General features: G+C 35.9%; 1 protein-coding gene across 1 annotated transcript in view; it reads left to right on the top strand.

Annotated features, from left to right (window-relative positions):
- PDE10A (phosphodiesterase 10A) overlaps positions 1 to 25129 on the top strand; it is a 188033-nt gene that overhangs the window by 145250 nt on the left and 17654 nt on the right. The window contains 9 exon segments of the mRNA XM_040551953.1: positions 2318 to 2460; positions 4544 to 4636; positions 5303 to 5489; positions 6932 to 7074; positions 8993 to 9076; positions 12333 to 12483; positions 14632 to 14787; positions 18105 to 18277; positions 20851 to 20962. Of these exon segments, the coding sequence (XP_040407887.1) occupies positions 2318 to 2460; positions 4544 to 4636; positions 5303 to 5489; positions 6932 to 7074; positions 8993 to 9076; positions 12333 to 12483; positions 14632 to 14787; positions 18105 to 18277; positions 20851 to 20962 (1242 nt within the window).

Below are 25129 nucleotides of genomic sequence, written 5' to 3'. Positions count from 1 at the left end.
ACTTCAGTTCTTTTCCCTAAACGTAAATCTTAATCAGATCTCTGATACTATTAGTTCAATCTGCATATTCAAATTTACTCTCCAAGAGTATTCCAACATATGCCCTAATCTTCAAAGTGATATTCTTAGCTACAATATTCAAAGACAAGAAACAAAGAATGCGAACAATATAAAAGTGGTTTTACTTAGAAACTTGAATTAGTTATAGAAAATATTTTGCAGTTTTTGGCTTATTCTAGTTAGTACATCGTCAAGACTTTTGCACATAGGATACATTTCTGAACACTGACTTTCCAGTTTAAATGAACTGCTTAATAATTGCTTAACATTTAAGAACTGCTTAACTTATATTTAGTTATAAAACTTATATATGCTTAACTTATATTTATTTTACTTTATTTATATTTTAACAATTAGAACTGCTTAAGAATTGCTTAACATTTAAGAACTGGTATAATATAACATACAGCATTGAGGACAAATATTCATATTCTTCTTTGTTCTTCACTATGAAGAGAGTTCTGATGGAAAACACAATTGGCAGTAAAATATGCTTACTCTTTCCTCATCTTTTCAAACACTTGGCTGTATCCTGGTTCGGCATTTTAGCCTGCATTAGATGCTTCATACTCAGCTTCCTTTTTAATCTGTAGTGGTTAGCTGTTTCTTGGGCCAATTAATTGAATTACATTTGCACACTTATTGCCATTTTATGGGAGTGTGATTGTATCATTATGTGGCATTTTCTGTGTCTCAGAGGGGGAGAAGAGTGACAGTCAGTTTCACCTCACTACTTTGATATTTCACAAAAGTTACATCTTAGTTTGCACTCTCCCTGTTTTACCCTGCTCTGATGGACCAGAAGGGATAGAAAGCAGCAGGATCTTTCTAGCCACAGATTCTTTCAATATTGGAGAGCTCTCCAGCTTTTGTAAAGTTGGTCTAGATGGTTTCTGTGCAGTGCACGTTACATAGCTCATACAACAGTGGAGTAAAGCTTCACTGCCAGTGATTTATCATCTCACAAGGTCTAACATTTGTCTACTTCCATTAACACGAAATGAAATGTTTTAGGTTGGGTGAGTTTTTTTGTTGTTGTTGTTGTTTGAAAGATGAGAGTGGGAGAGGGAAAAAAAAGTGAGTTTGTTCATTCATACAAAAGGCCTGAGAAGTCTCAGCTGTCGTACCTGCATGTCCTACGCACCAAGGTGTAATCATAATCAGTCTCTTTCTTTGACTGAATATATACAATTAAGAGAGAGCGAGAGAGTGCCTCCTTAGACCTTTCTATACTATGCAGTTACTATACTTTCTGAGCAGGTAAGAAAAGCAGGAGCTGTACCTGAATAGGATAGAGCACATTCTTGAACCTGAGTCTATGGCATCTTAACACAGTGATACTCATGTGACATAATCAACAGTCTTTCCTAGTGTTCTCAGAAAGTCCATCCTAAGTCTGAGAAACCTTTCAGTGAAATTCTGCTGTGTTCCTGGGACAAAGTTCTGTGCTGACTGGTGATTAGTTTGCTGAGATGAAAGTAGCTAGCTCAAAGTATGATAAAGGCCATGAAGGTATTTTATTACGCTGTGGTACTTTACTATGGGTGGTATCTTGGGGCCTTTATTTAGTTCATGAAGAACTTACTAGCTCTCAATTTTTGAATTTTTGTCCAAGAACTGTCCCTAGTATCAGGAGATTGCAGCTATTTCCTATTGCCACATTGCATGTGGCAATCCATCATGACACTTCTAATTTTCCTCTGTTTATTTTTGAGTGTCACAGGCACATTTAGTTTTTTGTTTTGTTTTGTTTTGTTTTTTAGAAACAAACACTAAACTCTCTGTTATGTCTTTCTTCACTGGATATTCAATACCAGTATATTTGCACTGAAGACACAGAAAAAAGGCCAAAAAAAATGTTCTTAAGTCTTGCTATATACTGTCTATTTAAAATCACATGAAGATGAATAATTTCTAAAAATAGGGGGAAAGGTACCATTATGAAAAGCATTCCTTGTACTTGAAATAAAGTTAAATAGGAAAGCCTTTTCTCTTTTAGCAAACATTCAAGCCTCTAAAGATAGGTCTGCATTTCTCAGAAAGATCACATTAATTTACAGAAAGTTTTGAAAAAACATATCACACTTTCCTTTTGAATTGTATCCTAAAATATTGCTGTGAAGGTGGATGCTGCTTCAAACAGGTTTTCACATTGGATAAGTTTTTCAAACTTCTAAGGATTTATGTTTTTATCAGATAAATGACTGAAGATAATCTAACCCATGACCGTTAACTCTAGTTTTGTTTTTGTCTGTAGATATATGCAAAAAACCTGGTGAATGCAGATAGATGTGCACTCTTCCAGGTTGACCACAAAAACAAGGAACTGTATTCAGACCTTTTTGATATTGGAGAAGAAAATGATGGGAAACCAGTTTTTAAGAAGACCAAAGAAATAAGGTAAGAGTAGCTAGCAGAAGAATGCCGTTTCATTATAACTACAGATGTGCAGGCATTTTATTACCCAGTCTCTGTGCCTATCTGCAGGTACCCTGACAATACTTGTCATACTGTGATATCATTCCCACCAGGACCCGCCTCCAGAAGGTAGTACTTCTGGGAATGACATTGCAGTGCCATCGAAACAACGTCTCTGAAGCTATAACGTCACTCCTGGAAATGCCGTCTTCCGGAGGCGGTCCTTTTGGAAATCATGTTGGGAAAAAACAGAGGTGTTCTGAGGTAGGTAAAGGTGCAGGTAAAGGTGCACCTAATCCATAGTTCTGCCAGTGTGGGACAATTTTTTCCCAAGAGGGTTCCCAAGAGGAATTGAAATTGGTGCTATTCAAGCACATCCAAAGCAAGGAAACACAATTTGTACTTCCTACAGATGGATTAGGCATATGTAGAATCAAGTATGAACTGATAATTGGTTTTGAAGATTTTAGGTCCAGTACTTTAGTTTAAATTTTTCCCATGTGAATTTAGAGTATTTTAAAACTTTCAAAGAGCTGTGATTCTGAAGTGTGCTCGGAATGGTGAAATTGATGTGTATTTCTGGTTCATGCCACAAGTGTATAGTTTGTACACATATGAACATTTTCAATGAAAGAGGTGAAAATACAAAAGTAATTAAAACATTTTTCACTTTTCAAAAATGACAAATAATAGATATACAGGTTTGAAACCTGCAGCTTCTTAAAAATGTACGACAATATACTGCATTTAAATTTTATTAAAATACTCAAGCAGCAGTGAATTTCTCAGAATTCTTTTCAATTCCTCCTTTTACTTTTGAAGTTCTGGGCCAAAGTGAGATGTGATTCATGTCTTCACTTGGACTCCTTTAGACAAACTTACTCCCACTTATTACATTGTATTAGTGCAAATGGAAGGAGTCAAAAATAAGTGCAATTTACATACTGACAAGCAATGAGGCAGTGTACAGTAGGAAGGTGGCCTGTTTTAACATACACTTTCATACTCCTTCTCGATAATTGCTTTTCTTGCTTATATCTTTGTCTTTTCTGCATGAAAATTATTGAAACGTTGACTGAGTACAAGAGTATGAGCCATTTCAAGGGTGATGTATACTGAGACAAAAGTATAACTTAATTATCTGTAAGAAAGTGACATTGAGTCACTCATCAGGAAAGCGTCTGAGTTGCTGTAATGTTCATATCATAAGGAATAGCAGGAGAAACTAATCCAGGTGTACAGGGTGAAATCCTGTCAGCTTTGTCACCAACTTCAGCAGGGGCAGGAGGTATGCTTAGATTTGAAAGAGTTCCATGTGACTTTTTTTTTTTTTCCCACAAAATCTTTTGTGCTTGTATATCATAACTGTTCTATGTCGAGGAGCTGAAAAATATTTCTTAGCAATACAGACTTGTAGATTTTCTGATTCAATTCTGGAATATATTTGCTGTGTTTAATTTTCTGTTGGTAATTAGGAGGTGGTACAGTTAGTATCATGGTATTGTTTGAACGTCATGAGATGAAACATGATAGTTATTCTGAAGTGTACATAGCAAATGCATATGATGGTTAGCTTTGACATTTCCACTGGTCTTCTTCCAAACTTTATTTTTATGAAATCCACCTGCCCTTTAAATAACCAAGTTCCCTATTGCATATGATGTGTCCAAGGAAACAATGAATATGTAAAAGCAATGATAAAATTGACAGCTTGTAAAGGTAAACACAAGTCAAAGGTTTTGTACAAAAGTCATGTTTTTAGATATAACCTCCCGCATTATTGAAGACATTGAATTTTTTGTCACTAAAATGTCATACTATGGCATCATTTGTTTTCAACTATATAGTTATATAAAATGTTTTTAGAAAGTATCTGTTTAAATACGTGCCTTTTATTTTATCATTTACTGCTAGTTGTTGTCTTGTAAGATTTTTCTCCTAAAAGCATCAAAATGACGCTGATTGGGAACAAATATCCATTACCGTGCTCAAGGCAGACTCCAGTGGAAAATGTTTTTCCAAATAGTTCATATTGAGGCTAACACATATTTTTTATTTTCTGCAGATTTTCTATAGAAAAAGGAATAGCTGGTCAAGTGGCAAGAACGGGGGAAGTCCTTAACATCCCTGATGCCTATGCAGATCCACGCTTTAACAGGTAGCATGTTATTCATAAGGGTAAAACAGATAGCTCAGTAAACTTTGTACTTAAATTTCCTACTTAAGTTTCATATTAGGATGCATTCATGGAACTGTGATACTCTGATTAGAAGTAAGCCTATGGATATCCCTTTAAATGTTTTTGCCATTGGAGGTATTTTGAAGATAATAAAATAAAAATGTATTAGTTTTATCTAACATAAATATCAGGAGAAAAATTTTGTTGATTTCCTGTTTTGGAATTCTGCCAGTTAGGTAAACCGTTGCTGATTTTCTCTATTAGTCTTCCTGGAATCTGAATGGTTTTAGGGGAGAAAAAATAAATAAGTATATTCGTATATTTTTCCTAACAAAGTCATGGATAAGTATTTAAACATATTCGATTTTTTGAATGCTCTGTCTATACATTTGAGGAAACGCTTATTCTCTGTCTTGCAAATGGAAATTAAAGAATTTAAAAGTTCTTTCTAAATCTGACACTGTAGATGAAACTATGTGAGAACTTTAGAGGTGAACTTCTTGCAGGTACTAATTACATCTACCTTAAAACTATTTGCTGTATTGTACGCCAACATTTCTAGGGAACAAGGAATAGATATTAATTAATGATATTATCTCTCTCTCTCTCTCTCGCTTTTTTTCTTTCTCTTGTCTGGCTCTCCAGAGAAGTAGACCTCTATACAGGCTACACAACCAGAAATATCCTGTGCATGCCTATTGTGAGCCGAGGAAGTGTAATAGGCGTTGTGCAGATGGTGAACAAAATAAGTGGAAGTGCCTTCTCTAAAACTGATGAGAACAACTTTAAAATGTTTGCAGTCTTTTGTGCTTTAGCCTTACACTGTGCTAATGTAAGTTTTATCTACAGTTTTGTAAGCTGTTATAATATGAAGATTTAGAATCTTACTTAAGATTTAGAATCTTACTTAATCTACTGTTTGATTATCCAGATTACTAAAATCCATAAATCTGTTCCATTGAATTAATAAGGAAACAGAATCATTGAAGAATCACTGAATTCTTTACTGAATAGCTGTGTTTTAATAGAACAGTAGGGATTTGTTTGATGCTTTCTGAAATAATTGTGCTAGGGATGCATCCATTTCATATAGCTAAATTGAGAGAACAAACTGAAATGTGAATGATAACTGTCTAGTCTTTTCCATTAGAAAATATTATTCTTATTTAATTTTATAAATTCAGATCACGTTTTACAAATTTATCAGGGGGATGGAGATTATATGTATTCTCTCCATTCCATATGCTTAATATTAAAAATATTTATACATTTATATACTGTAATATAGTCATAATTACCCATGCTTCCAAGGGTGGATAACTATTTTTGTGTATAAACTCTTTATTTTCTCAAAAATTACTTTTCATGTAGAAAGTGCAAACAATTTAATGCTCTATGTAAGTACAAAAATTACTATGTAAGTACAAAAAACGCAATAAAAATGCAATGCAGAAGAAATGTGTCATATTCATGGGAGGTAAGATACCATGTCAGTTAAACCTGGTGATTTACGTTAAGCTGTTTTACATCATACTGTCAGTATTCTGAAGCAGTAAATTTTATCTGCACTTATTTAAACTTGTTCCACACGATTCAAGACAAATAAAGAGGCCTGCATATAAATGAAACTTGGGACTATACAGTCAGTCTGTTGTGTGTGAATTTACTCATTTTAAATGGTGAACCTTATTATTCAGGGCACGCTGCTCCAAAGGATTATCTTTACTTTTGTTCTGTCCTCACTTGTTTACAAAACATACCATGTCCAAAATAGCTGTTTGAACCTCTCAGTAATTAACTGTATTAATATTTCACTGTTACTGCATGGTAATGTAGGTATGAAAAACATCTCTTGTACTTTTTACTGTACATAAGTAGCAGTTATTTGTACCAATTAATAGTTGAATTTATGTAGTGACACAAAATATGAATTGTGCCCCACCATCAGTTTTATTTCTGTCACCATAATGTAAGATCTATTTTTAATTTCTGAACTTTAATTCTTTTTCTTGGGAGAGTTTAGACACAGTGAAAAGTCAGACAAGCCTTAGATTCGTACCTGTGGGAGAGTAGGTGCTGAATGATGTGATTGAAGGCCCGTTTTTTTCAGAAGTTCCAAATTTTCTATTATCTTTTCTGATGTGTTGGGCAGCCAAAATCATTAACATTTTTTTTGCAAATGTGTAGTTTAAGAATAAGTGCTTGGATACAGGAAATAAATGGTGTTTTACCTTGATTAAAATGTCACATTAATGAATGACTTCCCTTTTTCAGATGTACCACAGAATTCGCCATTCAGAGTGTATTTACCGTGTAACAATGGAGAAACTATCCTACCACAGTGTTTGTACAGCAGAAGAGTGGCAAAACCTAATGCACTGTACACTGCCTCCACATATTTATAAAGAAATTGAACTGTAAGTGTATTTTCAATATAGCAACAGTTGCAACTGGTATCTGTTTGTGAAAAATATTATTGTTTTTCCCTCGGTATAGCTGATGGTTTTGTAGGAAGCAGTTTCGTTATAGAACTATCCCAATGTCATAGGTATTTATCTCTGGCAACCTTATACCTAGTTAAACTTTATGACCTATGAACAAACTGTATATATCAAAGATGTAAAATAATACCTACCTAGATTGGTAGCATTTTCCACAGGCATGCATATCTACAGTAGTTGCAGTAAGCATTAATTTATATCTAAGGACTGTAGAGCTGAATTCACTTTCCAGTACTCCTAAGTCACCACCAGCTCAGAGCCAGAAAGGAGGCTGAGTTGTAACATGAGTAGTTAAGACCAAATGCAAGACATCATCCCCATTTTTATGTTTTAGATAAAAGATTCAGCTCCTCCCTGTGTTTCGTTTTTTTTTTTTTTTTTTGCCTTTGTGTTTTTTGCCTCTGACTGTGTTTCTCAAAGGAGGGAAAAATGGATACAAAACTCAACCTCTGAAGATAATTCAGCGTTATGAGTCCCATGTGCTAGGGGTTAAAGTTATAGCCCAAAATTTGGAGGACTTTCCATTCCTTAGTTTGCAATATCTGAATAGTCTAAGACTTTCTCTGAAATAATTCAGTTGCTGTCAGATCTCATGGGTCTTCCATGTGCTGAAGATGTGCCTTTATCTGTTTGATTGGTATTCCCCACTCAGTACTGACATTGGGACTCATCTCAGTTTTTAAGTCACTGTTTCTTGCCCAGGACAATAAATTCTGCAGTAGTGACCAGGTGCCTAACATCAAAACTCCACAGTTTTGAGTCACAAAATCTAAACTGTTTTCATTAACCTGATCTCTAGAGCTCGCTCCTGTCAAGTGTTATGCACTGCAGCCATGACTGAGCAAAGCATACAAGCATATGCTTAACAGAGACTTCTTTCGGTTAAAGTTCATTACATGCTGAAGTGATTTGCTTGAAAGCCAGAGTATTAGCAGCTTGCAGGATTACACCCTAACAGAAGCTTATTCTTTGCAACACAATTCCTTATGCTTTGTTAGATGATATTATATAACCCACCTCCTCACCAAAATGACTTTTACTTGTAAAGATGACAGGTTTCATTCTAAATTATATTAACATCCTTTAGTTCGAGAACTCTGAATACATTTAACCATTTTTCAAGCAATTCAGCTACCTTCAGCTCTCTTGCACCTGCTGGGCTGTTCAGCATGTCACATACACGAGCAAGTGTTTAGCTGGGTTCAATGGAAAGTAAATAGAAGACTTGCAGCACAACAGGTGCAGGGAAAGGGGTTAATTAATAATCGAAGGACAAACAGTTCTGCTGACCAAGTACCTAGCATTAGGCTTAAGTTTTGATACTGAGAGAGGGGAAGTCCTTAGTTAATGAAACATAAAAAATGCAGTCGTAAAAAAATGTTTGATTTTTGAAGTTTGTGCTTAATTTCTATTAGCCACTAAAAGGTGACTTTTGCTGTATCAAAATTAAAGCAAGTCTCACCAAATTCTTGACAGAAATTTTTGGGAAAAAAGATGGTAAAGGTATTATTAGACACACTATCCTTACAATTCTCGGGAGAAAACTAAATTTTAGGAGTGAACACAGATTTTTGTACATTATTAAACAATGGATTCTTAAATAAAGGTTTATGTTTCTATTAATTAAACAAAGCCAAAGGCTAACCACCATAGTTCCCTTGACCTTACTAGAAAAATATTAATCTACATTGGAGGAAGGTATACCTTGTAAAGTCAGTTTTCTGTGTATTTTCAGAAACAAGTGCATGCTGTCAGATATACATTATCTAGTCATTTTCACTTTCTTAAGTAAGAAAGGGTGTTTTTTCTTACCAAGATGAAACTCTCTTCTTAGATACCACTTTGACATCAGCCCCTATGAGGATGTCTGGCCTGCCATTTTTGTCTACATGGTTCACCAGTCCTGTGGGACAGCCTGGTATGAACTACATTATTTATTGGTTTAATTCCATTGTGTATGCATTTGTTTATTAGGAAATATTAAGGTCATTATTTCCTAATGCACAGTCATATTTTCTCTGGAGTTTCTTTACTATGCCTGGTCTGTACAGGGCTGTCAAAAGCAGGCTGAGTTTCTTGTCCTAGCTTCTTGGTCTCCAGTTCATAAAATTTAGGAACAGACAGATTAGATTAGAATAGTTTGGTTGGAAGGGGCCTACAAAGATGATCAAGTCCAACTGCCTGACCACTTCAGGCCTAATCAAAAGTTAAAGTATGATTAAGGCATTGTCCAAACATCTCTTGAACACTAATGGGGCATCAACTACCTCAGTAGGAAGCCTCTTCCAGTGTTTGTCCAGTGTAGAAATTTTTCCACAGGTCCAGTCTAAACCTCTCCTGGTGAAGCTTTGTGCTGTTCCTGCACATCCTGTGACCAGTGACCAGGGAGCACAGACTGGCACCTCTCTGCACTTCACCTCCTCAGGAAGCTGCATAGAGCAACAAGTTTGACTTTCAGCCTCCTTTTCTCCAGACTGGACAACCCAGGTGTCCTCAGCCTCATAGGTGTCTCCTCATAGGATATGAAAGAACTCATGATATTGTCCAAACAAGTTGTTCTTCAAGTTGTTCTTCCAATACAATATATAGAAGTATAGTTTGGTTCTGAGTTGAAATTGCTTCTCAGTCAGAAGGTCGTGAAGATATTGGAGGCATTATTTTTTTTCTTCTTTTTTACACACGAAAAAGAGAGATGGTCCATAACTACTATTTTTCAAATATATAGCTGTTGAAATTAATATAATAAACAGTTAAAATAATTCCAGGTTGGACCTTATTTTGCAAAATAAATTTGTTATCAGCACCAAAAGAAGCCGGGACAACAGGTCAAGGGATGGGATTCTCCCTCTCTATTCTGCTCTCCTGAGATCCCACCTAGAGCACTATGTTCAGTTCTGGGGCCCCCAGCACAGGAAGGGCATGGATGTATTAGAACAAGTCCAGAGGAGGGCCAGGAGGATGCTTAAAAGGCTAGAGCACTTTTCCTCTGAAGACAGGCTGAGAGAGTTGGGGTTGTTCAGCCTGGAGAAGAGAAGGCTCTGGGAGACCTTATAGTGGCCTGCCAGTACCTAAAGGGGGCTACAGAAAAGCTGGGGATGGACTCTTTGTCAGGGAGTGTAGTGATAGGACAAGACGGAATGGTTTTAAACTAAAAGAGGGGAAGATTTAGGTTGGATATTAGGAAGAAACTCTTCACCAGAGGGTGTTGAGGCACTGGAACAGGTTGCTTAGAGAAGCTGTGGATGTCCCGTCACTGGAAGTGTTCAAGGTCAGGTTGGATGGGGCTTTGAGCAACCTGGTCTGGTGGGAGGTGTCCCTGCCTGTGGCAGGCGAGTTGGAATTAAGTGATCTCTAAGGTTGCTGCCAACCCACACCATTCTTTGATTCTATAATCATTGTGCATTAAGTATGGAAATGAGTGATTTGGGAATGAAATGTCATTTCATTTATTGTCCTTTCTCTCAGCATCCATTACCAAGATCAGCAGTGTCTTGGCTAAGTATCCTTCCGTTGCTGAAAGGAACTGCTCTGAATTGTGGAAAAATCCACAGATGAGTAATTGAAAGGGGAAGTGTCTCCTGGCAAAATGGAGGAACAAACATTTGGGAAACGTTTGTTGGTGTCTGCTTCATCTTAATAACTAGATGAATCTCCATGCCCTCAAAGCCTGAATATAGTCAAATATGAGGGTCTTTCTCTTCTCCTCTTCCATATTGTGAATTGGATGATTGTTTTAAATGCAGTTCTCTACTTCTGAGTGTAATTAGGTTGTTTCCATTCCTGAAAGAATGGCTGCGGCTTCAGGATTTGGGTTCAAATTTTCTACTGTTTTTTTTTTTTTTTCCTCATTCTCTCTGCCCAGGTGTAAGAATTAATGGGAAAGAATTGATACCCACTTTACATTTTTCAAGTGTCTCAAGTCTCACATACAAAGTTAAAGAAATAAAAGTGAGAAAAATATTTGAAAAGGAGGACTGACAGACTTATATTTAATTTCTGAAAGTACAGATCTTCTCAACCCTCCAAAACAAGTACTTGCAGCTAGGACATTACTGCTTCCATTAAAGCTTCCATGAGCCATGCAAGAAATGATAAAGACATGGAAAAAGTCAAACCACGTTAACGGGGGGTGGGGGGAAGAGAGAATAAAGGAAAACTGATCTTTTCATGAGGGAGAAAGTTAGTGAGTTGGGACTCTGGTAGCTTCTGTTCACTTCTGGGCATAGTAGTCCTTTTTCACCCTGGCAACCTTCTAATTACTTTAGAAAATTTTACCTGATGCCTAATCCATGCCTGAATTTCCCATCTGCAAACAAAAAGATTTATTTCATTTCAAAGGTTGTGCAGAGCTCTAATACTGGAGGATACAAAGTGTCTCAGAAGTATTCTTAATGAGCACATAAGCCAAACATAACAATTACTTTCTAACTACTTTTTAATATTACCTTAGTGAAAATACTTTTGAAAATAGATTCACTTTGCTTGCGTATAATAATAATATCAAGAAGATAAAAAATAAAATAAATAAAATAAAAATTTAAAAAATCCTGTAAAAGCAATTACTTAACAATGAATTATTTTGATGAAAAATGCAGAAACACTGAAATGTGAATTTCTGGTCATTTGGCCAAAATCAAAAATAAAAATAAAAAATTCTATACATCTTGAAAAAGTGATATATATTATATATATATTTATATATATATAGGTATGTTTTTCACGATGTCATTATGGAGCATCTCAATATTTTTGAATCAAAACAATTTTTGTATTTGGTGTTTAACTGAGATTTCAGTTTAAACAGGATTATTTCTTCAATGTTGTTTGCATACCCCCCCCCCCCCCCTCAGTTTTCTGTTTGGATAAAATTATGTTTTCAAATTGTCAATTAGATACAGGTTTTCACTATTTTACAGGTTGAATAGATAACAATTTAAAGAAACAGTACTTTAAGCTTTTGGAAACAGATAAGGTTATGTAATTGTGTTGTGTGAGCTGGGTAGTTTGGTTTACATTCCAGAAATTTACAAATTAAACTATGAATATTGTGAAGTATTCACACACTTTTGTCCTTGCCAAAACTTGAATGACTCTCATAAGCAATGAGTCATACTCACTCCTCTGTTGGTTATTTTTTTCCATTTTTATTTCTCACCAAACTCATTATTTTCTAGCTTTGAACTTGAAAAGCTATGCCGATTTACTATGTCTGTAAAGAAGAACTATCGCCGTGTGCCCTACCACAACTGGAAGCATGCAGTTACAGTTGCGCATTGCATGTATGCCATACTTCAGAACAACCAGGGGCTTTTCACTGACCTGGAGGTAGGTGAGATGATTTGTATCAGTTACTAGCCTTCATTAGAGGTACCAACCATCTTATAAGTACTTTCTTTATTCTGGAGTTTTCCTGTCAGCTTGGGCAGAGTGTATATAAAGGATCTCATGGTCCCTGTACTGGAATGGGTATGAGTAGGGAGTTTGAGAAAGGAGAATTCTTCAGACTCTTAACTCCATTGTTTCCTTCATATTTTTTCATAACATTGAAGAAGTGTTAGCAGATTTCCTATAAGTCTGTGTCCACATTTTAAGGTTCTTCCTGCCCACTCACAACCACAATCTGTATTTTAATTACTCAATTAAATGTCAAATCTGTGCTGAGGTGAAGGAGACACCCTGAATCTCGGACCCTGCAAGATCTGGGAGATCCTGAGTAGGAGGACAATGGAGAAAGGCTTGTTGTTGCAGAGCTGGTTGACATATGTTAGTAAAGCAGAGCAGTAGAAAGGACAGAAAGAAAATGGTTGTCCAAATATGTTTATTGACCGGTCAACTTTTATTATACAACAGTTTTCCTTAGCATGTGTGTATCTATTTCTAAGATAACTGCAAGGACTTAGAAAAATTAGAAAAAATATACTTTCAGTAGATCACTGTGAAAGTTTTGGTAATAAAATGGAATGCTTAGAATGGTTAAATTCTATATAACATACACTGTGAAGAGCTGCCACATGTTTTTCTTCTGAATTATTGTAGGTACACTGGGAGTGCTATCTTATCAATGCTACCTGAAACTTCCAACTAGGAGAACCTGTTTTCAGTTGCTAATAACGTTGCCAAATACTAGCCATTTGAGCTGTAATTTTCCAAGTTTCCTGGCTTCGTCTGGCTGATTCATTTGGGGAAATTTCAGCCATAATTGTTTGATTCTTTTTGACAAGCATGTTAAGAGAAACCAGGTTCTTATGCAGTGTATAAGAGTAAAATAAAATTTGGTGGTCTTTCATTTGAAAATGTCTGGTTTATTCTGCTTTCAAGCAGTGACTTGAAAATTGGCACTGAAATAGGAAAGTGGCATTTACCATGCAAGTGGCAAAGTTGTCCAAGTTTGAAAAAATCAATGTTTCTTTAACAAAACAAAACAAACAAAAAAAAACCTGTGGATTTGCACCCTCAGGGAATATTTAAAGGTCTTATAACTTTCAGTGCTAACCAAGTAGCAAACCCCATCTTTTGCAGAAAGGGTGGTTAGGCATTGGAACAGGCTGCCCTGGGTAGAGTTCCCATCCTTGGAAGTACAGAAGAGCTATATGGATGTGGCGCTTAGGGACATAGAATAGTGGTGGACTTGGTAGTGTTAGGTTGATGGTTGGACTTGATGATCTTGAGGGGTCATTTCCAGCCTAAATGATTCTATGATTCTTGAGAATTGAGTGAGAGGGACTGGGAGAGAAAAAGAGGCAGCTGTTAAGAGACATGGAAACAGTCTCTTAGCCAAGAGACTGCCAAGCTCCAGCCAGCCTCCACCTATTCAAATGCCTTACCCCTGTCTATGTTTCAGCTCCTTTTGGCAGTCTCCTCTCTTGAGACTGGAGAAATATACAGCAAGAATACAGGAAGCTACTAAAGGAAAATTTGGGAAACTAGGATGGGCTTGTCTCAGGTGAGGGATGGTGCCGTGAATCTAGATAGACAGGAGAGCAGTATGACACATTGTAAAAGGGACTGTGATCTAGAGACAAACAGATCCAACAGGTAGGAGTGGTCAAGAGTTGGGATCCAAGCAGGGAAGATGGGTTCATGGTGAAAAGCACTGGAATTAGGCACTGTATTTCAGAACAACAGATAAGAATGACTTCCCGAGAAGCGTGGACTGGGATGAGCTAGACAAAGAGAACTATCTGGGACAAGGAGACAGACTGATGAAGGCTGTAAGACTGGAAAAAATGCAGGTTGTAAAGGATGCAACAGGAGAATTAAACTTATGGGGCAAGACAGAAAAGCTTATGTCTGCTAGATCTGATATATAGCACAAAGGACTCTGTGTACTTTTTGAAGACAGTGTAATTCTAGTGCAACGCTTACAGTATTTTGGGAAGAGAGTGACATCTAGGGGCAGGAAATACATCTTACTTTTCTTGTTTCTCTCTCTCTCTCTCTCTCTCTCTCTCTCACACACTCACTTTTTAATAGCGAAAAGGTCTTTTAGTTGCATGCCTATGTCATGACCTGGATCACAGAGGTTACAGCAACAGCTATCTTCAGAAATTTGATCACCCTCTAGCTGCTCTCTATTCCACATCAACAATGGAACAGCACCACTTCTCGCAGACTGTGTCCATCCTGCAGGTAGGATTGTTGTAATTGTATCTTCTGTGCACTAGAGTCTGGTGTTGGAAATAGGAGTCACATCATTAGCCAGTAGATTTTCTGAAGCATGCCTATTTTTATTTCTGGACTGTAGTGCTCATCTATAAGTGTGTAAGAAGTATTTGCCTTGATTTATTACAGCAAACCTAGCTCCCAGGCATTCAATATTAGCAACCCAAGCATTCAATAACAGCACAAAACATAGCTTTCCCAAAATCTCGATGTTATAGAAATACAGTGCATTTGAAGGTCTATACTTATGGTCTTCCTTTGAGTTGTCAGTTTCTGGATCAATAAGGATTTCTTCTACAACCCTATGGAACAGGAACTTTGAAAATGAAAAATCAGTTTCTCATCAGTTTCTCAGTTTCTTAGTTACATATTTTCAGTAAAATGTGCTTCAACAAAGTCTTCAACTGTCCTGAATTTTTTTAACAAAAACTAAAGAACTGTCAAAAGTCTGTATGAGAAGTTTGAAAACCTGCTGTAATAAATTCCATGAACATTAAATATGTGGCATGAAGTATGCATAAATTATTTACATGGGAGCAAATGTTAATTTTGCACGCATGAAAAGTTTCAGCTTGTTTCATTATGTTATCACATGTTTTTTTGTTCTTCAGCAATTGGAATAAAATGAGTAAGGTAATATTCTGTGATAGTTCCTACTACAAGGTAAATTGTCTGTATGTTTAATTACCAGAAAAGTAGAGGAAAGCATGCAAATACATTTTGGGAAATCAAAGTGTGTTGCTGACACACAGATATTTTCTCATCAGTGAAAAATTTGTTCATCGTCAGTTAGAAGACTGAGAACTCTCACCAGTGAAACAGCTGCCAGTTCATGACATACTTGTGCTAGCTGTTTTTAATTTACTGTGCACACGCAAGGCTATGCATCAGGTCATACTACTGTGCCACTAATTCCTTGTTAACTTTTCTTTCTTTCTGGTCTTTCAGGGGGAAGATATTTCTTTTCTTAAATACCTAATCACCTTTTAGAAAACATACATATTCTGTATTGTATTCAGAAGCACACCTTGTGATATTATGGTTTTAGGTATCATACACATTTCATCAGAGAATGGAAGCTTTATCTCTGAATATTCCTCCATGTGGGAGGGTGTAATTGAATCCTTCAGTGGCGGTATGGCATTAGATTTTTAGTATTCATTCTTCATGTGAGTTTGTGCACAGTGAGCAAGTTCCTCAGTCAGTAACGCTTCTCTGTCACTCTGTGGCTATTTGAAGCAGACTTTGGTCATTCTTTAATAACCATTATGCATTTTTCCTGCAGAAATGGTGCAATTGATGAAAGTTCCATTTGCTAAGAAGGTGGGGAACCCTTTTGCTTCCCTGCTACCTGTTAGCCTTGACTGTCACAGCCAAGCGTATGTGAGGAAAGGCGGATAAGTGGTCAGGGCTACAGAGTGGATTCAGACACTGACTATCCAGGTGCCAATAGGTGATATTTAGCAGCAAAGGCAGATGAGAACAGCCTTTTGGACTTGCTGTTTTTTCAACTGAATCAAAAAGTCTTTCTGTATACTTCCAGGACTGTTAAGGAAAAAAGAAAAAGAAAAACAAAAACCAATCCAACCCTTTATGATTTATCTCAATGAGTTTTAATTTTTTGTTAATAACCTGTAGGACTTTTCACTGTTTGAAACTTTATAGGTGCTTTGATTGTCCACTTGTAATTCTGTTGTATACCATACTTACAGAAGATTCTGTTCACTAGCTCTAGCTCAGTGGAGAAAGAATAAAATCTTAGGAGCTGTACTTTGTACGTAGTTCTCAAAAGTCTATGTGACATGCTCAGAGCCAGCAGCTTCTATTGGTACTTAATATAATCTTTTTTTTTTTTTTTTTTTTGTCCTAGTAGAATGAACAGGACTTGTCACAGCAGTCTTTGTCTTATTGCAGCTTCTAAAGCCTAGAAGTGATACCTCCCAATCTAGCATAATTTAAGTAGTAGGGTGAATAGCATGTTATGCAGCAAGGTTGGGGAGTACAGAGTTCCCCAAACCCCAAATCGTGGAAATAAATAACAGTAATTTCCTGGTTCCAAAGTGTTGATGATGGGTTAAAATGTTCTGAGCTTCTTTTTTAACATCATATACTACAGCTTAGGAGGCTGTCAAAGGAGCATTGAGACAGACGGGTTGTATTTTCTATTCATTATTCACAATAAATCTACTTCTCCAAGTAAAAGTGTTGGGAAATGACATTTATGTTCCGGATGGTGAGAGAAACCAAGCCTATTTGTACCATAGAGGAATTATTTTGAAAAAATTATGTAAATGCTTGATGAAAGTCAGGGAAACTTTTGATGAGCTTCAGCCCAAATGCCAATTAAATGTCAAAACACATCTGAATTTGTTATATTTTAATAATATTTTCTGTTTTTGAATGTCCACACCTTGACATGGCTGGTTCATTCTTTCTTATTTTTCTCTGTTTCCTTTCAACAGTAGGAAGACTTTTGACAAGTTGCTTTCAAAAGCTTAGAGACAGCAAACAGTGTTGACTTGAAATGTGTTACAGCTTTATGAGTGATCACAGTGCATGGATATTGTCAGTTAAAAGTGCAGTCATACATAGTGGAAACTGAAAAGGGATGAAAGTGACATGTTGCCAGAGCCTCCATAGTGGAAGACATTGTCTTTAGTTTATCGGTCAGTCAATTTATGGTTGAACAAAGCGGGTTTTTTTTCCCCTAAATGTTTTTATACATTAACATACTGAAATTAACTTTATTTCTAAAGAGAAAATTGTATCAATAAATGAAGCAATTGCAGGCACATGTCATTGGCAACACCGTCATACTAAAATCTTTTAGAATTTTAAATTGGATATTTCTTCTTCTGTATTACTTATTATGCAATATCAAAAATTGTTCTTTAGAGTGAGTCAGACATTCAGTTTACCAGCTTGGCAGTGCAATACTCTGGATCAGGATTAAATCACAAGTTCCCAAGCTAATAGTGTCTGGAAGTGCAGTACATGTAGTGCTTATAAATCACAGCAGAAAAAGCTATCGTTTCTCTCTATTAATACCTTCAGGCTTCAGAAGGAGCAGTCCCCAAAGCAAATCAGTGGTTTAGTCATAGGTTTCATGACAGCATTTAAAAACCAAAGATAAAAAATGGGAATTTCAGGCTGTCAACATCTGAATTTGCAGCAAAAATTGTCATTGGGCTGTAGAACTGTTGTAACCTGTCTGGTGAAGTAATGACTGAAATCATCTCAGAATTAGAGCTTGTGCTTTTTATTGGTTTTTTACTTTTTCATAGCTGGAAGGGCACAATGTCTTCTCCAATCTGAGCTCCAGTGAATATGAGCAAGTCCTTGAGATCATCCGGAAAGCCATCATTGCTACAGACCTTGCCCTGTATTTTGGAAATAGAAAACAGCTTGAAGAGCTGCATCAAGCGGGAGCATTAAACCTTAAGAACCAAGCACACAGGTAAAGCAGCAAACCAGATTTAGGTCACTAGGGCACTAGTCTTAGAAAGAAAAACCTTTCTTTTCACAGAACACAACCCGGACCTGTAAGAGCAAAAAAAAAAAAAAAAAAAAAAAAAAAACTATTCTCTGTAGGCAGAGATCTTACAGATGAGATTTCAAACACCAACTTTGTGTAAAATATGTAATCATATATATATATATATTTATATTTGCATGTCACTAGCTTTGGATTTCATCTACACAGTTCACTGACAGCTTATCTACACCAGGAAGTTAGTGCATAGGCAGTTAAGTAGTGGGGAAAAAAAAAAGAAAAAAGTGCAATAATCATTTCATTTCATTCTTATGTCAATACATTTATTTTTCTGTAAGCGTGCTTTCTGAAAGATTAGTCCTGACTAGAAGCAAAGTCACTTCCACTTCACTGTTGGATGGGAAAAAATCAAGCCCTTTGTAATCATTTTGCCTCTCTATAAAGCAGCTAACAACACCAGAACATAATTTAATAGCCAAATCAGCTACTGATTTCACATAACTTTCTGTTTTGATGAAACATTTGACTCCAGAAAAAATCCCTAAGTCAAACAGAGAAACAGGAAAGAATTCTGGTCAATTCTCAACCTTTGTGAATTATGATTGTTCTAAGTTTTAAAACTATTCAAAATAGACAAATATTCATATTCATATAGACATGAATCTTTTTGTCCACATAAGCAAAACATAATGTACCCTGGATGGCAGATATGTCTCATAACAGGATTGATTAAAGTGCTCACTCAGCACTACAGTTTAGTTGGTGTCATTTGTAGTAGGGTGATGGTTGGACCAGATGATCTTGAGGGTGTCTTCCAACCTTAATGATTCTATGATTCTGTACCATACTCCCTTGATAGCTTCTTTACTGGAAAATGGCTTTGATCTAAGGCAGAGAAAAAATGGAGAGGTGAGATAGGAGTATATTGAGTCATGATTCTGATTCTTTTCAGAAAGAACTTTGGAATTTGGATCTTCTTTAACTGTTTGAGGAATTTAAAAGGTTTTGCTGGTAGTTCTGAATACATTATCTCAACACAGTTTAATACTTAAGCTTAAATAAAAGCTTAAGCTTTTATTAAAAGCTTAAGTCACAGTATGGAATTGAAGTTTAACAGGCTTGAGTAAGCCTCAAAATCTTAAAGGTATATTAGGTCCTGATAACCTCAAAATGAAACTTATGAGGAATCTTGAACTTAGCGGTTATCAATTTTGAATATTGCACAACTATTTAGTATATGATTGAATATTTTATTATGTTTAAAATTTTTACCCTGCCTGCCCCCTTTAACCATTCAGTGCAAAACCACATGCCCTGTGATACAGCATTCGTTGGTAACGTGGCTAAAGAATCCAAGGCTTCTACTTGGTGTTGTACAATAAAAATAATGTAATAGGATGTTAAATTTGGCCCTTATGTGGCTGATAAATCCTCTTTTATAACTCACAGAATTTGTACTTTGCCTTTTATCTATTCTTTACATTGTGTATTTGTGTATTTCAATGGTAATTTGTCTATTGATACAGCTTCTATGACTGCCATCACATTGTCATGAAAGTTAGCAAGTTGTGTGCTTTTTTTCATGGGATAGGTATTAACAAAGATGCAGGTGTCTATCAGATGGAAATCACATTAATTCATTCATTAATTTGACAGTTTTCTTTATAAGACACAAACAATAGATTCAAGGAGTAGTAGAGAAGTGCTAGAAAACAAAACACAAAAACTCTTACTTTTAGTAATGACCGTTACAATCCTACCAATCCTCTTCAATTATTCTGTGAATAGGCTAGTCAGTGTACAGGATGGAATTGTGTGTGGGAGTCTTGTCCTGTTAGGAGGAGAATTCATTCCAAAAAAAGCAATGACTTCTCTTTTAATATACCATAGGTGTACTCTGATTATTGCAGTATTAGGGCTATTGTGGAGACCTCACTCTTTAAAGCAGACCTTACATTTAGATCAACAACACAGTTTGCTAAGGCAGTTCTTGAATAATTTCTCAGACAGAAACTGAGACAGAAGATCCAGTCACTGGCTGTTGCCAGAAGTAGGAAGAAGTAAAAAATACTTTTGAGAAGAAGTAAAGGAAGAAATAAGAGCTTACTTGTAAATGAAGATCTTTGAGATAAAACCACTTTTTCTTCTTTTTGTAATCTGTGTTCATTTCTCTTTAAATAATGGAAAGAAATGCAGCAACAGGATATGCCATCTTTCTATTTATAGACCTGTACTGTATTCTCAAAAAATGAAGTAGAGGTACAGGAGTGTTTTGAGAGGCATTCTTGTGTACATTCCTATAATTCTGCAGATGAACTCTGGTTGCAAACAATGAAGTAATACAGGGTATATAAAATAATTTGTGTGATGCCTTACCTGTAAATCATAAACAAGTGGGGAGGAAACAAGCAAAGTGGGGGAAAATTTGTAGTATTTATACTTTATTGCTGATTGAACTGAGGAAGGGCAAATAAAAACCTTGGGATATGGTAATTAAGTCTTTACCAAACTTACAATTTCATGTTATTTTATTCTAGAGATAGGGTGATTGGTCTGATGATGACTGCTTGTGATTTGTGTTCTGTAACAAAGCTGTGGCCAGTTACCAGACTGACAGCCAATGATATATATGCAGAGTTCTGGGCTGAGGTATGTGCATTTTTGTTTTCTCACTTTATTTTATAAAAGAAAATATCTGGGTAGGAAAATAATAATAATTTAAAAAATAGAAAAATAAAAAAAAATTCAACAGCTAAATGTTTTCGTAACATATTCATTTTAAAGATTGTTCTTTGCAGCTGGCATGTGTTTTGTTGTTTACTTGGAAACTATTTAAAGAGCTAAGTTAGCTTCCTAAGTTTCAGGCATCAATTTTTCTCTCTGTTAAAGATGAATTTAGAAATTATGTCCTAACAGAACATACAAGAAAATCTGTTTCTTCTTAGAGTCACTAAGAGCAATGTTGTGAAGGATCTATTTGTATTCTAGAAATCCAAAATACGAAAACAGCTTCCGGGCCAACTGCCTTAATACACACTTATAAAGCTGCAGTATGAATCCAGGAAATGCTAAAGCAAATATGACAGTCCTTTCAATTTTTCTGATCCCAGCATTTGCATCTTTGTGACCCAGCTCAACAACTGTGTCTCAAAGAGAGAGAGCTGATTTTTAATATGGTGAATGTTACTCCACAGATAAGATGTACTGAGAATTGACACATGACATTGAGTTGTAATCATATGCAGAAATAAAGATACAATCTCTAACATTTCTGATGCTCAGGATGAAATGATTTAATCATTTAATTCTTAAAGTGAAAAAGTGACTACTTTAGGGGTATAAGGAATAAGTTCTGAGCATGTTGCATACAGTTGAATTGTGTGGTTTTAGAAGATATGTTGTATTTTCAAGACTGTTATTGTACGTGTGTATCATAAAGTGTCCTTTTCTCTTATGTGCCGTGTGGAAGACTAAAGAATTCAGTGGGCTTATTTCTGTTTTATATAGGTGTAAAATGGAAATCAGGCCCACAGATTTGATGTAGCATGCATATAATGTGGAGATTTCTGTTTTGCATGTTGCATGTTTATTAAGAAATTCAAGATGTGCATGGCATGTCTTTGTTTTCTTTATTATTATTATTATTTAAATTTTCTAGATCTTTTAGTTATGAACACATCAGTCTACGATAAGATGTTTAAAACAAACTTTTTGAGCTCAAAGATGTAGTTCAGTATTCACTTTCTAAAATGTCAGCACTGGAAAGTGAGTGTTCTTATGAGCAATATAACGGAGGCATAACGTTGATGTACTTCACTAATTACATGCTCAACTTGTTTTGCTTACAAGACTTTAAAATAATTTAAAAAATAAAATAATTTTTCTCAAGTCTTGTGAACTGAGTGGAAAGTGAAGGATCAAGTTGACTTTTCTTACTCAGCAATATTAGAGATGGAATTATGGACATAACTGAGCCTGCACAGACTTTAAGTTGTTTTGTTATTCGAGTTAATAAAGGTGCATCTTATATTATATTGCTGCTTCATGGAACAAATGTAGATTAGACGTTTTTGACAGAAATGGAATTCTTTATTTGCTATTTTGCTTCATCCGCTTTAAGAGATTAAGTGATATATAACAGAAGTTGGATATGTTGTGATCCATTCAGGATAGCTGACAAATCAACCATAGGTCTAAATGCTTCTGTAAACCAGGAAACCAAGTCAAACATAGGGAAAATTCTAGGAAGGCTATATGAATATAAAGATTAGATTGAATTTCACTCCAGAAATTGTTACATAATGGGGGGGGGGGGGGGGGGGGGGTAAATTCTATACACAGGACACAATGTTGTTCCTAATTACTACTTGAGTTCATAATCTTAATATGTGGAATGAATTAATCAGAGTCTTTTTATAATGTTTCTTCTTTATGTAATTGTTAAATAATAACTGCAGAAGAGTTTGCAGCAATTTTGTTGTAAGTCACTCTGATCTTTCTTCATTGAATGAAGCCAAGTATAGCTAGTGTTTTCAGCTAAGATTTACCTTGCTATCACTTCAGTATGAATCTTCAGCACAGTCGTACAACTTGAGCAAAGTAATACATTTGGTGATCAATTGTATAGGATCATATAAGTTTGTGTCTTCTGTGATTTTTTTGCGCGGTATGAGACACTAGGTAGTTATTAAACATCGTGTTGTGTTTTCTGAAGTGACTTGCTATAAGCCCTCCATTTCTATAGCTGCCCTGCAAGTATGATATGAACATGTTTGTTAAGAATTTCTTTAACTTTCTGATCATGCTCATAACAATGAGTTTAAAAGCAGTAATTTTTATGGCAAGCTTTGTCTAGCAGTGTATCACATATATGTTTGCACACAGTGAACACACACACATTAAAAAAAACAAAACAAAACAAAAAAAAACCTTCTATTTCTAGTACTTGTTTTCCAGCTAAACACAAGAAAATACTTTTTTTACTGTGAAGGGTAGTCAGCCGCTGGCATTGGTGGCCTGGAGTGGTTGTGGTGTCTCATCATATTCAAAACCTGAATGGACAGTCCTGGACAACTCACTGTAGCTTACCTTTCTGGGGTGGGTGAGTGAGGTGGATTGGGTGATCCCAAGAGCTTCCTTCCAATCCAAACAACTCTTTGATTCTGTGATACCTTTTTCTTTCAAGGTAGAATGATGAACATAATTCTGAGATTTTTTTTTTCAGTTTGGGCATAATCAGCCAGAGGCTGAATAGTTTCCTCAAAGCTCACTTTTAGAGTTTTCCGGACAGTTGATATTATGTTAAACAAAGCCCATATCATATGATGCTAAATGGTTTAGTGTTGAGGGTCTTAGCACTGAGAGTATGGTAGCTGCAGACAGTCCCGAATAATCAATAACAGTACTTAAAAAAATATATATAAATAAATAAATTAAATGTTATTTACTGGAAGCACACAAAAAACAAATATGCTTACAGTTGCTAAACAGCAATTCACTGACTTTCTTTGCAAGTTTTGACAGTAGAATGTCTAACAGAGACTAGATTTAATAAGTCTATCATCTAACTACTTGATGAGACAAATATTGTTCACAAGAGGATAGTACAGACAGACAGTACTTCAGAAGTGGGTTCCTGATTACATCACTCATTGGTTGACTGCAGCAGGACCATAATCAATACCTGATATCAGGCCACATATGCAAGGGGAAAAAAAATCCATAAGCTCACACAAGCTCTCATCTTTTCTACGCTCCAGGTAGTTGCAAGGCAGTAAAATAGAAAGGTGGTCATTAACGGCTCTGCTTAGACCAGAATCATTTTTTTGTATTGCAAACTTCTCTTTGAGTATAGGTGCCAAAATCCTCCCTTGGAAGGGACTTGGGCATTGGTGCTTGGAATTTGTCATGATAAAATCATATGAGAAAGGGGTAATAACTTGTCTTCTAGAGATGCCTTCACTAACTGTGGCAGAAACAGACCATTTATTCAAGGAATGTACCAAGCTTTCAGCTAAACATCTGTAAGCTAAATCTCATAGTAAAGTATACAAATAGACAAATATGATATTAGCAGCTATCCTGCCTAAACTTTCTCCCTTACTCAGGTTAGTGATTTGAAGATTACATTGCCTCCTTGCATTGACTCTGGAAGCCCAGAAAATAGCAGCAGCTAAAAGCAACCATTGCTGCAGCTGTTGTTGCCTTTATAACCTCAAGATTAAGCATCTATGATGTTTCCACAATGCAGCTGAAGCATAAGTCTATTTGAAAATTTCAACTTTTTACAGAAGTTAGCCAGTTACTTATGGATTTGTAAGAAGTAATCATGTTCAGGCCCAGTATACTGTTCAGAAATGTGTATTGGCTGCTCTGTGAAGGAGACAGTTTTCTCTTACACGTTACATCGATCTGGTTTTTGGATATACTGCTTTTTCCCAGTATTCCTCTTATGCATGTAGAATAATTAGTGTACTTAAGAAGGCTGTTTGACAGGCAGCTTTGTAAAAATATGCTCCTCATCTTTGGTCAAAAAGACTGGATTGTTGACAAAGAGGGTGCATTATAAATTCATCTGCTTTACTCAGCTTTGCCTTGGTTGGGTGAATTATGTTCTTCATTGTATTATAGCACTTTACATGGATAACGTTTTCAAAGGTGAGACTAACTATGAATAGAACTGGCCAATCTGATGTATTTTATGCCATTTCTGTTGTTATTTGTTTCTTTCTGCCAATTGCCTTTTATTATGGATAGGCCCTTGCAAACAAGGACAATATGTGTACATTGACTCAAAAAATTGATTTTCAGGATCTG

The sequence above is a fragment of the Cygnus olor genome, chromosome 3, assembly GCF_009769625.2.
Source record: "Cygnus olor isolate bCygOlo1 chromosome 3, bCygOlo1.pri.v2, whole genome shotgun sequence".
NCBI classification, from domain to species: Eukaryota; Metazoa; Chordata; class Aves; order Anseriformes; family Anatidae; genus Cygnus; species Cygnus olor.
The sequence above is the reverse complement of the archived record's forward strand: the minus strand, read 5'-3'. Positions and strand labels throughout refer to the sequence as shown.